The following is a 12,862-nucleotide window of genomic DNA, read 5'->3' on the forward strand; positions in this document are numbered from 1 at the left end:
CAGAATTGGTCAGAAGGACGTAGACATTAGCAAGTACCTACAAACAGTGGGGATTTTTTAGGCAAATTTTAAATGTCACTATGTTTATGAGGTAACATGACTGGGGCAAACTTGACATTTCTGTTCTTGAGAGTAAGTATAAGGACTTAGTGCAGTATTAAGAACCTTGAATAAGTGATGCTTGAACTTGTTGGATTCTTAAAGTGTCATAGAAGGAAAGCTTAAGTTTTGGCATTTTCTGGCATAAATGCTAGTCTTTCCAGGTGTTTTTTTTTCCCCAGAAATATTGTTAAATGGAAGGATCTATTAGTTTACAGCCACGTAAATTGCTGAATAAGCCATCTTTGATGTTTTGATGACTAGGTCTCAAGTTTATAGCTGCTAAGTTGGTGAGTAGCTGCCTTTGTGGGAGCCTCTGATTTTCCTAGTAACTCAGTAATAGTTATTTTTCATTATTATTCTTTCTAATAGAAAGATTTGTTCCTGAAAAAATTTTGATTTAGAGTATCAGCAAATTGCTTGGAAATCAGAATCAAACATGGCTTTAAGATTGAATTATGTAACAACTTGGCACTCTTTTCTGGATCATAATGATTCAGACGTTTAAGAGGTTTAGCACTCTTAAGTGCATTTTATTACCTGTCTCTTACAAGGAAGCTTTAGCTTCACATTCTGCTCTCATTTTTTGCCCAGGTAGGTTTCTTCTGTATGATTTTATGTGGTTTTCATGCAAAAAATGGAAGTTGGAGGTATGCCTGAATCACAAACATTGTATTGCAAGTTGGGATGGCTTTATGCAAACACAGACATGCATGAAAGTTACCAGTTTTACAGGGAAGACTGCATCTTGGTGTACCCAGGCAGCATGCAAATTTTATACCAGGGCAGAACAACTTGCTGCTTGCTACTTTTGTTCCTTTCTTGTATCTGTCAAGTAGGTTTGGAGTTTATGCTATGAATTCCTCACTCTGGAGAATTCAAGTGCCAGTATCCTGTACCTCATGTTACCAGTTTGCATTGTCTTTTTGAAATCTACCAGAAGATTAATTTGAAACTTCATGATGCTGCAGCTCTGAAGTTGTCCATAAAGCAAAGGTTCCGCTTGAGTTTTTAGAGTGCTAGGTGAAGTCATAGTGCAGATTGCATTACTTAAGTGAAGTAGGTTCACTTACCACATTCTGTATGCTTAACCTAACTGCATTTGTCTGACTTTTTTTTTAAATTGGCTTAATCTGGTTGACTTTCTAATTCACTGTATTAACTGAAGACAATGCTACTTTCAGTACTTAAAGACAAATACTTCTGTTTCTATTTTCTTCTCAGCTGCACTTAGCTTTAGGCATGAATGGTAAGAAGACTTCAAAAAAAGGTATCTAGCAAATAATGCAAAGAGCATGATGCAGATTCCTTTGCTCTGTATTGATGGAAATACCACCAAAGAGGTGAAAATAGATGAGTTTAAATTAAATTTTTTAAGCAGATGGAAAAATAGAATTTGGTGACAAGTGAAGATGGCACCTTGATTGTTGGCTAAGCTTCAGCCTGCAGTTCTATCCAGACGTGTTCAGTTGTTTTCCTGAAAGAAGCTGAGCACTTGGTGACAGTTTGTATTGAAAATAACCTTTGAAAGCTGAACTCCCCTTGAAGGCATAAAATGAGACGCTACCTTATTTTGTAGTAAGAGTAAACAGAGTGATTTCTATGTTAACAGATAACTGTGACCTGCATTTTAAAATCTCAAGAGACCGGTTTAGTGCTTCCTCTCTGACCATGGAGAGCTTTGCTTTCCTTTGGGCTGGAGGAAGAGCTTCATATGGAGTTTCTAAAGGCAAAGTCTGCTTTGAGATGAAGGTGAGTTAAACTGATGTTTTATGGGAGGCTTTTTCATGTCTAAATATAATACGGTTTTTGGTTCTTAATGGAAACTAGTTCAGGCAAATACAAGTTTCAGAAGGCCTTCTCTTGTGAGCTTGTAAAATAATTCCTCATAGAAGATGGTTCAATTTGCAAAACTGCTTTATCTTTTATAACAAGTTCCATTTAAAAACGACAAAAAAACCAGCTTGCATTTGCCCTGAATGTGTAACTTGTTGTCTCAGTTTTGATCCAAGAATTTATTTGGCACCTAGTGCATTTGAGGAACTGGTACCCACCAGTCAGAAATTTGCTTGTATTTCTGAACATTACAAAAAGCTTGTCTTCCTTTTTAAAAGGGATATATATTATCCTAGAAGCCCTTTTTTCTGTTCCTGCTTAATCTTTGAGTTTGACCTGCTTTAAGCAGGGCTTTGGTCTAGATGACCTCCGGGGGTTGCTTCCAGCCTGAATAATTCTGACTTGTGTGTGCAGCAGGTACTTGCATTTTGAGAGCAAAAGAGTTCTAGAAGGTAAGAATGGCAAAGAGCAATCAGCCTTGTAGTAAGCGGATTTCTCTTAATTTGTTGACAATAAAGTGACTGGAGGCACAAAGTTTGATTTATTTTTTTGACTTGGCGATGATAAAGGCTTCTTTGCATATAATGTACTTGTGCATATAAATGTTTACTCTGTTCTCTTCCTCTAGTACTTTGAAAACTAAGCACTACCATGAGGAGTAGGTAGTGATCCCATTCTCCATCCTCTTGCATTGAGTGATTTCTGTGTCTGTTGGTACCTATAACTTTGGAAGGTCAATGAAGTTAAATTGGAGTCAGTATTTATTGTCAGGTTCACTTTCAAATCAATTTAATCTTGGTCACCTGACTTTCTTAGTTGTTGAAACTGGTAGGATACTGATCAGTTTTTACTTCTGTCTGGTGAAATTTGTAAAGGCCGTTAGAAAACAGCTGCTTGCCTAAAGAGTCCAGTGCTTTTAGGTGTTTATTTTAATCTGGTTATGTTGTTGGCAAGCTGGCAACTTGCCAGGAAGTCTGCTTGCTGTGGAAAGGCATGAGTGTAATATTTTCCCCATCCTATGTAAAGCAGTTTTTTAATCCATTAGTGCATTCTGTTGGTGAAGTAATTTACTGTTAATCCCAACGTTATGGTGATTATTAAGAAAAAACAAATCACAACCGAAACATATACATCTTGTTTCTGGTTTTAATACAGTATCAAAAGGATTAAGGCTTCTTGTCACTGGGAGGGACTTCTCAGAGTAAGTGCTTTGAAGGTATATGGTATCTACATCTTCATTGCTTAGTCAGGAGATGTAATGTTTTAGTGCCTGGCTTGTGATTTCATATACTTAAGCATGTTTTATTTTTGCAGAAAGTCATTACTCAGACTTAAGAAAGATGTAACCAAAGTGTAAAGGTTCCAGATGTTAACCTTTGTGTTTCCATCCTGTTGGTGTCTAATAAATGCTACATACCTTTTAATGAATAATTTAAAAATAGGTTACAGAAAAGATTCCTGTTAAACACCTGTATACAAAAGATATTGACATACATGAAGTGCGAGTTGGCTGGTCACTGAACACAAGTGGAATGTTGCTTGGTAAGACATATACATTTGATTACTTTTATGTTGTTTATTATTTACATGGTTGAAGTTTTGAGTAATTTTTTCTTAAGCAGATGGGAAAAGCTTAGTGATTGTAGTCCCTGTGTTCTGAAAAGCGGTCTTAACTTGAAGAGTTCACGGGACATAGTGCAAGAAGTTTTATTACTGGGACCAAATAAGGTCATTAATTATTCTAAGGATTACATTATTTGAGAGTTAATTCTTTCAGTGGTCTTTTTTGGGTTGTAGAGAACATTATTGAAGACCAGACAGGATTTATGCTTTTCAGTAGTGTCTTAAATAGGAAGAAGGTTTTGTTTCTAAATGGTGGGGTGTGGTGGTATGGTATGAGATCTAAAATTCTTAGATAACTTTTTTCTTTTTTTTCTTTTTTTTCTTTTGACTTGGGGAAAAATGTAAATATCTGAAAGTAGCTAGGAGGAAAAAATTTCATTATCTATATGGGAACTGATCATATGTTTAATACCTGCTGCTGAGATACATCTCTGTGGGAAACATATTAATTGGCAGCATCAGGAGCTTTCTAGTTAAGTACTTCAGTTCCACCTGAGTTCTTGTCTTTGACACTTCCTGTTAGCTTGTTCCTTGCAGCTTCATCCTCAGCTGTCGTATAGGCTGAATGTCTGCTAAACTCCCTTTAAAAAGGGGAGGGGTAAGTGCTTCTGGAGACCTCAGTTCAGAACGCCCTTCTGACTAACTACATTTCAGGTATACGGGTGCATAATCAGGTCTTCAGAGTTTAAAAATACTTGGTCATGTCATTATCTGGGGGTTCAGCTTTATGTCAACATGAATCTGGGACCAGCAGCATAGCACTTTTAAAATGGGTGAGGGACCACTGCTATTCCATCTCAAGTGTATTCTTGAATACAAGAACAAGCTGTAGCTGGGGGTCATAGCTTGTTTGGCATTAATTTAAAAAAACAAAACATGTTCTGAACAGTTTAAGTAGTTGTAAAGTGATGGTATTTCTGAATGGTTAGGTGAAAATGCCTATTTCTAATAAATCAAAATTATTTCTTCAGGTGAAGAAGAATTTTCTTATGGGTATTCTTTAAAAGGAATAAAGACATGCAATTGTGAGACTGAAGACTTTGGTGAGAAGTTTGATGAAAATGATGTGATTGGATGTTTTGCTGTAAGTTTTTACTTAATGTTTTCTTTTGAGGAAAAAGGTCTTTGAATTTTTAGATTTCTTTGATGTGAAAAGCAGTAAACCAAATACAGAAAAACTTGGAGCAAGGCATAGTGTTTAGTCTAGGCAGGACATAGAAATACCAGGTATAATCAACAGTGACTGCTGCCAACATGTCAAGATTTCATATTCACAGACAAATGTCTTTAAAGCCTTTTAAAAAAATCAGTTCTTGAATGAGGTGATAATTGACAGTAGCTCATTTTAAGAGGAAACATTAAAGTAATTATTTTATGATGCAACAGTGTTACAGAAGTTGAGTGAATATAGCCAATATAGTGAATATAGATTGAGGTGAGTAATTTCATCCAAACTAATCCTTCGTCTGAAAACCAGAATTTCGACGGTGATGAAGTGGAACTCTCATATTCCAAGAATGGTCAAGAGCTTGGTGTTGCATTCAAAATAAGTAAGGAAGTTCTTGATGGGCGGCCACTCTTCCCACATGTTCTCTGCCATAACTGTGCAGTTGAGTTCAACTTTGGTCAGAAGGAGGAACCTTACTTTCCTGTACCTGAAGAGTATGCCTTCATCCAGAAGGTCCCTCTGGAGGATAGGGTCCGTGGACCAAAGGGACCTGAGCAAAAGAAAGATTGTGAGGTAAGCTTACTGTTGATAATACCAGTGTTGTTGAGTTAGATGAATGGAAATGGAGTTTAAGCAGACTGTTATACAACTCTCTGACCTTTTTTGACTGAGGACTTTAATACTTGGTATCCTATGACACTTCACACCCCACCTCACCCTCCCATGACACCCTGTGCCCCCCACTCAGTTTCCATGAGGCTTGCTGGTTTAAGTTGCATATTAAAGAAAATCTTTGAACTAGTATATCAAGTATAGAAACTATCGTCATAGGTGGTGATGATGATTGGCTTGCCTGGAGCTGGCAAGACTACATGGGTTACAAAACATGCAGCAGCAAATCCTGGGAAGTACAACATTCTCGGGACAAATACCATTATGGACAAAATGATGGTAAGTGATTATATGATGTTTTATCTGTTGGTATGTTAATGCCTTGCTGTAAACTGAAGGTCTTTAGCTGCCATAGGGTTCTTTGGTATCAAAGAGATTAAAAGAAACCAGCTACTGGTTAGCTAGTAACCATTAAAGATTTTTATATTGCTAAGCTGCTACTCCTAAATGGCACAGCAGGATTCTGAAGGTTTTTGTGGTACTATATAAGAAATAGTCAACTGTTGTTGACTGTTTTTAAGTATTTCTCTTTGTCATTGTTCTCAGAATAGAACATTAAGCTTTGAATTTGGAACGTGATGAGTGTACCTAGATTCAGCTGTATGGTTTCACCTAAATTGTTTATAAAGCTGTCTTATGGAGACTTTGGGACTTTGAGCTATGAGTTTGTAGCTGCGGCCTTGAACTGAACAATCCTTGAATTGGGGTCAAAAGCATTTAGCAAAGGAAAATGTCAGCCACATGTATGAGGGTTACTTCAACTCTGGGAAATCTCTCCATAGGTTGCAGGTTTTAAGCGGCAGATGGCAGACACTGGAAAACTTAACACGCTGCTGCAGAGAGCTCCACAGTGTCTTGGAAAGTTCATTGAGATTGCAGCTCGTAAGAAGCGGAATTTCATTTTGGATCAGGTAGAAGCTTCAGTGAAAAATGGTTCAAGAAATCTGTTATAGGCTTTAGTGCAGTAATTAAATGGGATTAAAGTTACATTGTAATTGTTTCATGTACTGACTTACTACTCATTCAGGGGACACAAAGTTGAAGTATTACTACAAATGCTTATCTGAAATTCTCTGGATGTATGGGATGTGGGAGGAATAGTGTTCTAACACATAGATATGAGCTCGTAACTTTGCATTATGCAGCATCTTTATGTCCAGTTGTTTGTAAACTTCATTGCAAGCTCTTGTAGAGGTGAAGTCTATACACCATAAGTTGACTTCCTTAACTCTTACAATGACAGCTACGTGTAGTAAGTTACTGCATTTTTTTCAGACAAATGTGTCTGCAGCTGCGCAGAGGAGAAAAATGTGCCTGTTTGCAGGCTTCCAGCGCAAAGCAGTTGTTGTTTGCCCAAAAGATGAAGACTACAAGCAAAGAACACAAAAGAAGGCAGAGGTGGAGGGAAAAGATCTTCCAGAGCATGCAGTTCTCAAAATGAAAGGCATGGAACATAATCCTATACTGTGTTTTAGGATGCTGAGTATCTGTTTAACGGATTAAGTAAACGTGAAGTCTAAAAAAAATCACTTTATCTTAAACAGTTGTACTTAAGCAAAACTGGAAGACTATTGTAACTTGTAGGACAACACTATATTGTGTTCCCTCTGCTGCAGTCCTTAACACTACTCAGTTATGCTGATATGCTTCATGCAGATGCACAAAGCTGTCTTGGCATAAAGTGCCCTATATAAGTGACATACTTGGCAGAAACTGGTATTCTGAGTGGAGGCTTATAAAAGAAAAAAGTTACAGGCAGAATGTTTTCAAGGTTTGGAACAGTACTGGCAACTCCATGAAGACCTGTTTGTTTCTTTCGGCACTGTTACATTTCTTAAATGCTCAAATTATGTAATTTTGTCCCTATGCTGAGGAAATGCAGGGGGTGGGAGGAGGAATGGGAGAAAGGTGGTTAAATTATGTACAGCTTTGATTGTAGCTGAAGGTACATGCTGAATACTCAGTGTTTTTGCAATTATAGGGAACTTCACACTGCCAGAGGTAGCAGAATGTTTTGATGAAATAATCTATGTAGAGTTGCAAAAAGAAGAAGCTCAGAAGCTTTTGGAACAATATAAAGAAGAGAGTAAGAAAGCTCTTCCACCGGAAAAGAAGCAGAACACTGGCTCAAAGAAGAACAAGAAGAGCAATAAAAATCAATTTAATAGGGGTCAGAGGGGTCGTGGAGGATTCAACATGCGGGGCAACTTCAGGGGAGGAGGTGAGCCTTAGAAAAAAGCTTGTAGCATCTGGATTGCAGTTACTGTGTAGTGGGACCCTTGATTTAAACTTCAGTAACTTGAATGTCTTAGTGCAAAGTTAATTTTCCAACTTAAAAAGTGAGGATTGCCAAAATCCTGGATTACACTATTCTTGTGGTTTGAGGCACAGCTTTGAGTTCCTATGTTATGTTTGGTGTTTTCTTGTGTGCCAGATTGTATTCTATGTTGGAGGGGGGCATGGTTAAATTGCCATTTTTCATCATGCCCAGAAGACTTAACTTCGCATTGAAATTTTTTACCTGAATCTGGACATCCTATTGCTATACAGTCATTATTTTGAACATAATGTAAAAGTACTTTGGACTGAAAAATTACTAGATCGAAGTAATAACTTTCTCCCTGCAGTCCCTGGCAATCGTGGTGGATACAACAGGAGGGGAGGCAACATGCCTCAGCGAGGTGGTGGAGGTGGCGGTGGCGGTGGTGGCAGCAGTGGTGCAATTGGCTACCCATATCCTCGTGGCCCTGTCTTTCCAAGCAGAGGTGGCTACTCAAACAGAGGAAACTATAACAGAGGTGGAATGCCCAACAGGGGAAACTACAACCAGGTGATGCTTTCGGGGGGGTTTATTAGTTGAAATATAGTACTTTGTATGATGTTTGAAAGGTTTGGCGGCTGTCAGTTGCCACAAACTTGGTTATGGTACTACACATGAAAAGGCCTGGCTTTGTAGTTTAGTGTGTTTGCCCAGGGCTCTGAATGTTGCCTGGGAAGTTCTGATGCTGATGTAAGGATTCCTTGTTAAAAATGTACCTCGGTTCTGTTAAATTTTTAGGACGTGTGTGAAGGCTTGCTTGATTTTTATTTTTTAAAATTTATTTTTTTCCCCTCCAAATAATCATAGCTGTTGTTTGGCCTTAGGGTCAAGTGTGTATCAAGCATTTAGGGAACCTCGTGGAAATAGCTCTGCAGAGAGTCTCTGTCTTTGTTTTGGTGTCTGGCATCAAACACAACTACTAAATGCATACCAGCCTATGTCTTAACTGGTGGAATATCAGTGCAAGTATTTGAAAACATAATAATAGATTACTGAAGAGCCAGCAGATGGAGCCCAAGTTAGTAAACATGGCTCAGGTTTGTCTAATACTGACAAACAGGGGAAATGCAGTATTTTATCTACTGTATCAATGTCACTTTTTTTTTACTGTAACCTTTATTTGAAGTTTTATGGACTAGCTCTTCTATTTTCAGTTGTCTGACCCATATCCTTTTGTCTGATCAGATAACCCATCCTTGTGGCAACTACAGCCTTTCCTAACTAAAAATAGGCAAGCTCTTGTATTTTTAGTTGTCCTGGTGCAGTTTAGCAGCTGGAAATAGGGTGATTCAAAACTGGATTAGCTAGCTTTCCAGACCACTGCCAATGACAGTTGGAGCTGGTTTATTAATTCTGAAATTCTTGGCCCTTGTTTAAGAAGCAGTTGCTCGGAGAAGGATGCTTTTGGCATTATAGTGCATTTCAGGAGGTTTTCCATTTGTTGTTTTTTGTTTTTTATCTAGGCCTGTGTTTGAAAGATTTTCTATGGTATGTGTTGTTTTGGTTGTAATGGAAGATTGGCATTTGTACACCTCTGAAAGATTGGTATAGATGAAGTAGTTAAAAACTGTTATTCTCTTGCAGAACTTCAGAGGAAGGGGAAATAATCGTGGCTACAAAAACCAATCTCAGGGCTACAACCAGTGGCAGCAGGGTGTAAGTAGTAATAACTTTACCTTTTCACTGATAGTTAACTTGAATGTTTCAAAATGCCATCTGAAATAATTATATTTGTAATCAAAACTGGTAGCAAAATCTCTTTAATGCTAGGTAATACCACTATAAATAGTATGCTGTGTAAAACTTAATCTGGCTTGATGGTCTTGATATATCAAATACCAGCTGTGGTTGATCAGTCTTAATGGCATGTAGTATTTGGCTTCACGTTACTACTGTGAAGTGAACTCAACTGCCTTCAGTTGTTTAGGCATGTGCTGCTATTTGAGAGAACTTTAATCTTGAGTTTCAGGAGAACTAGATGTTTGTTAAACTTTTTTTTTGTAAGAAACATAACCATTATGTGATTACAGGTTTAAATTAACTGTTTATCCATTTATTGCAGCAATTCTGGGGTCAGAAGCCATGGAGTCAGCATTATCACCAAGGATATTATTGAATACCCAAATAAATGAACTGATACATATTTCTCCAAAACCTTCACAAGAAGTCGACTGTTTTCTTTAGTAGGCTAACTTTTTAAACATTCCACAAGAGGAAGTGCCTGCGGGTTCCTTTTTTAGAAGCTTTGTGGGTTGATTTTTTTCTTTTCTTTTTTTGTACATTTTTAATTGCAGTTTTAAAGTGATTCGTAAGAGAACCTCAGCATTGTGCACGATAAGAGAATGTGTCAGTATTTCAGGGTTCTACATTTTATCTGTAAAATGTGACTTTTTTTTTACCACAACAAAAGTAAAACGTTGCTTTGTACCTGGTGTCTTTTTATTAAAGAATTTTCTCCTTTTTCCCCATCCCCCGATTTCTAAGAAACAGTCGTGAGTCATGTCACAATACGATAGAAATGTCAGCAACCAGATTCATATGGAGGCTCCTTGGTAGCCCTCGTAAATACTAATAAGATCATGTAAAGCTCCATATTACACTCCATCCTCTCTATGAAGCTTCTGGGTGGGGAGGGAAGGAGAGGGAGGCAAAAGTTTCTGGCAATAACTAGGACTTTTTTTGTAATGTTGGGAACTCGGTAAGATATTGGGGGCAAAGAGGAAACCTGGGGCTCAGTAGTGAAGGTGGAGTGTATGTAGAAGCTCTTAAAGTTGTAAACTTGGTTGCATTATTTGTGGAGGCTCAAACTTGTGAAGGTACACCACCATAATTTCTTTTCCATTTGTTCTGCATTTTGATTCTGAAAAGAGGCTGGCTTTGCCCATTTCTTATTAAACAAAACTTGTTGTAAATCCAGTTGTCTAATGGGATCTATATGAAGTTAGCTGTGTGTCTGTATAACTCCCCACAAAATACTGTATACCTTAGTGTGCTTGTAGTAGTTACTCCACCATTTTGTAAGCTAATGAAACTGTGAGTCACCCATTTTATATCTAATTTTTAATCATGTCAATTCTCAAATGGGTGTACCTCCTTAGCCTGCTGATTCCTTTTCTCTTTAAAGAAAATGGGTGGAGAAATTAACTCTAGACATTTGTTTGCAATAAAATAAATTCATTTTACTCCTGTTTTGGGATTGTCGCCATCAAGGTCTAAAATCCCTTTAAAGTTATAAAGAGGAAGAGAATGTATGAAAGCGATGGTGTTGGACAGTTTTAAACTCATTACTGTGTACATGCTGAAATACTTGTGTTTCTTTAAAAATCTAAACTGGTGGTTGCTCTGTTGGAGATATATCACGTGTATAATCTCACAGTTTTAACATGGTTATATGTATAGGGCAAAAGTCTTGAGTTGCGCTTGCATCATGTTAATCCACTTAACCTATTTATTGTAAAATAGACATTAGGGAAGGAGTAGGGGGAAGAAACTGGGCAGGGAATGGGACAGAAGGAGGCTTATGGAGAATTAATCCCGGGCAGAGAGCTTCAATTTGTTTTAACTGCTATTTTGTTAGATTTATGCTTTTGTAAAATTGTAGTGGCAATGTTAGCTAATAAGTTACATGCATTTTAATGCTGTAAGACAGGGGAGACATAACTCATCAAACTGGCGGTATACATGTGAAAACATGTCACTGCCAGCATCTGTATGTTGGGGTTCGAGTTCCTCACAGCAGGGTAGAGACTAGCAGAGGCTTAGCAGCAGCTGCCTAGACCTAGAGTCAGCATAGAGTGCTTGAAACTTTTCTCAAATGTTAGTCATTATCTAATAGTCTTCAGAAGTAAAGATAAAAGTTGTGTTGCTCTTCTAGCCTTTATAGCAGATGACATTGCATATTGACATTAAATATTAACAGCACCACTTCCTTGTTAGCATTGCTTTAAATCATCCCTTTACCTTGAATGAGAAAAATGTAAATTGTCTTTAAAGAAACACTATTTAATGGACTTGAAACATGGGGAACCTAAACCCAAATCTGTTTCACTGAAATGGAATTTTCTTTAGACTTGCAAAAAAAGTTCAGTGTAATTAGAAGTCCATCTCCCTTTTACCCTCCTCACAGGAACTAACACTTTGTATGGAGTGCTGATCCTTTGCTTATTTTGGTACTCTAAAATTATATAGTCTTAAACTGAAATATAAGAGCCTACTCTTACTATGTGGTTGTAAAGCTTGTATTTTAATTCAACAGTCTGGGATGTTTTGTTTTCAATTCTTCAGTGTATGATGTTTAAAAAAAAAAAAGCTTCACATCAGAAAAGTTCTTCAATGGTATTACACTTGAGAGAGGAGTATATTTCTACTAAGATACTCCCATATGAAAAAAAGCTCTTTCCATCAGCAGTGTATGTGCTGCCTGAGTTCTGAGGTACAGAATTCAGAAACACTTCAAGATAAGCACCACTGAGGCACTTGCAGTGCAGAGAGGGGATACAGAAGTCTGAGTAAATATTTCCCTACTACCACAAGTAGACCAGAGCCCAGCACTTGTGTGAGGCTTTATTTTTGTTCAGTCTGGGTCCACTTGCAAGGGAGGGACACCCTCAGTATATCTGAGCTCTGGTTATTGTTAGAGAAAGTGTTGATTTTGCCATGTGAAAATAGTTTATAGAAAAGCCATTACCTAGAAAATCACTTAAAACATTTGCAGTTTGTGTTTAAAACGGGCAATAGAAAACTTAGCTGATGGCTACAGAAACATGAGGCAAGCACAGCTCTATGTTACCACAGCGAGAGGGCTGAGCCATCTGTCGGGTTGAGTACCTTCTCACAGCTTGTGAGGACTTGATTACATGAGGAAAAGTACCCGTATTGCAGCAGCTGCGCTGCTCGTGCTGTGGGTGCAGATGCTAGTGACGTACAGCATGAGTTCTGGGCTTGTGTTTAGTTGGGGTTTTTTTCTAAAGGAGTACGAGCAGGGTTTGCTTTTCCCTAATTGAGGTATTTTTTTTCTAATGGAGTGCAAACCTGGAGCGCTGTGGGCCTGATTGGGTAGCAGTAGCAATGTGGCATACGTGTGTGCAGTTACTGGCAGCAGTAACAGTGGTATTGCAGCCCCAGCTGCTGAAGCTCTTTACATC

At 37.9% G+C, this 12,862-nt stretch overlaps 1 protein-coding gene across 1 annotated transcript; it reads left to right on the top strand.

The window, feature by feature from the left end:
- Positions 1–1,697: 1,697 nt before the first annotated feature.
- Positions 1,698–11,065, top strand: HNRNPU (heterogeneous nuclear ribonucleoprotein U (scaffold attachment factor A)). The gene is made up of 11 exons (XM_010004580.1): positions 1,698–1,851; positions 3,378–3,477; positions 4,530–4,642; positions 5,036–5,299; positions 5,558–5,677; positions 6,181–6,309; positions 6,674–6,842; positions 7,380–7,619; positions 8,026–8,228; positions 9,303–9,374; positions 9,781–11,065. Exons 1-11 carry the CDS (start codon positions 1,702–1,704, stop codon positions 9,832–9,834), a joined length of 1,614 nt encoding a protein of 537 aa, XP_010002882.1. The 5' UTR covers positions 1,698–1,701; the 3' UTR covers positions 9,835–11,065.
- Positions 11,066–12,862: the final 1,797 nt, after the last annotated feature.

This window comes from Chaetura pelagica, unplaced genomic scaffold, assembly GCF_000747805.2.
Source record: "Chaetura pelagica isolate M959 unplaced genomic scaffold, ChaPel_1.0 scaffold278, whole genome shotgun sequence".
In the NCBI taxonomy this organism is placed as follows: Eukaryota; Metazoa; Chordata; class Aves; order Apodiformes; family Apodidae; genus Chaetura; species Chaetura pelagica.

Excerpts from the sequence above, each read along its gene's own strand:
- HNRNPU (XM_010004580.1), top strand. The coding sequence starts at position 1,702 with ATGTTAACAGATAACTGTGACCTGCATTTTAAAATCTCAAGAGACCGG. Across the intron at positions 3,478-4,529 it reads CACAAGTGGAATGTTGCTTG|GTGAAGAAGAATTTTCTTAT; the intron begins GTAAGACATATA and ends TTATTTCTTCAG. Across the intron at positions 5,678-6,180 it reads CCATTATGGACAAAATGATG|GTTGCAGGTTTTAAGCGGCA; the intron begins GTAAGTGATTAT and ends ATCTCTCCATAG.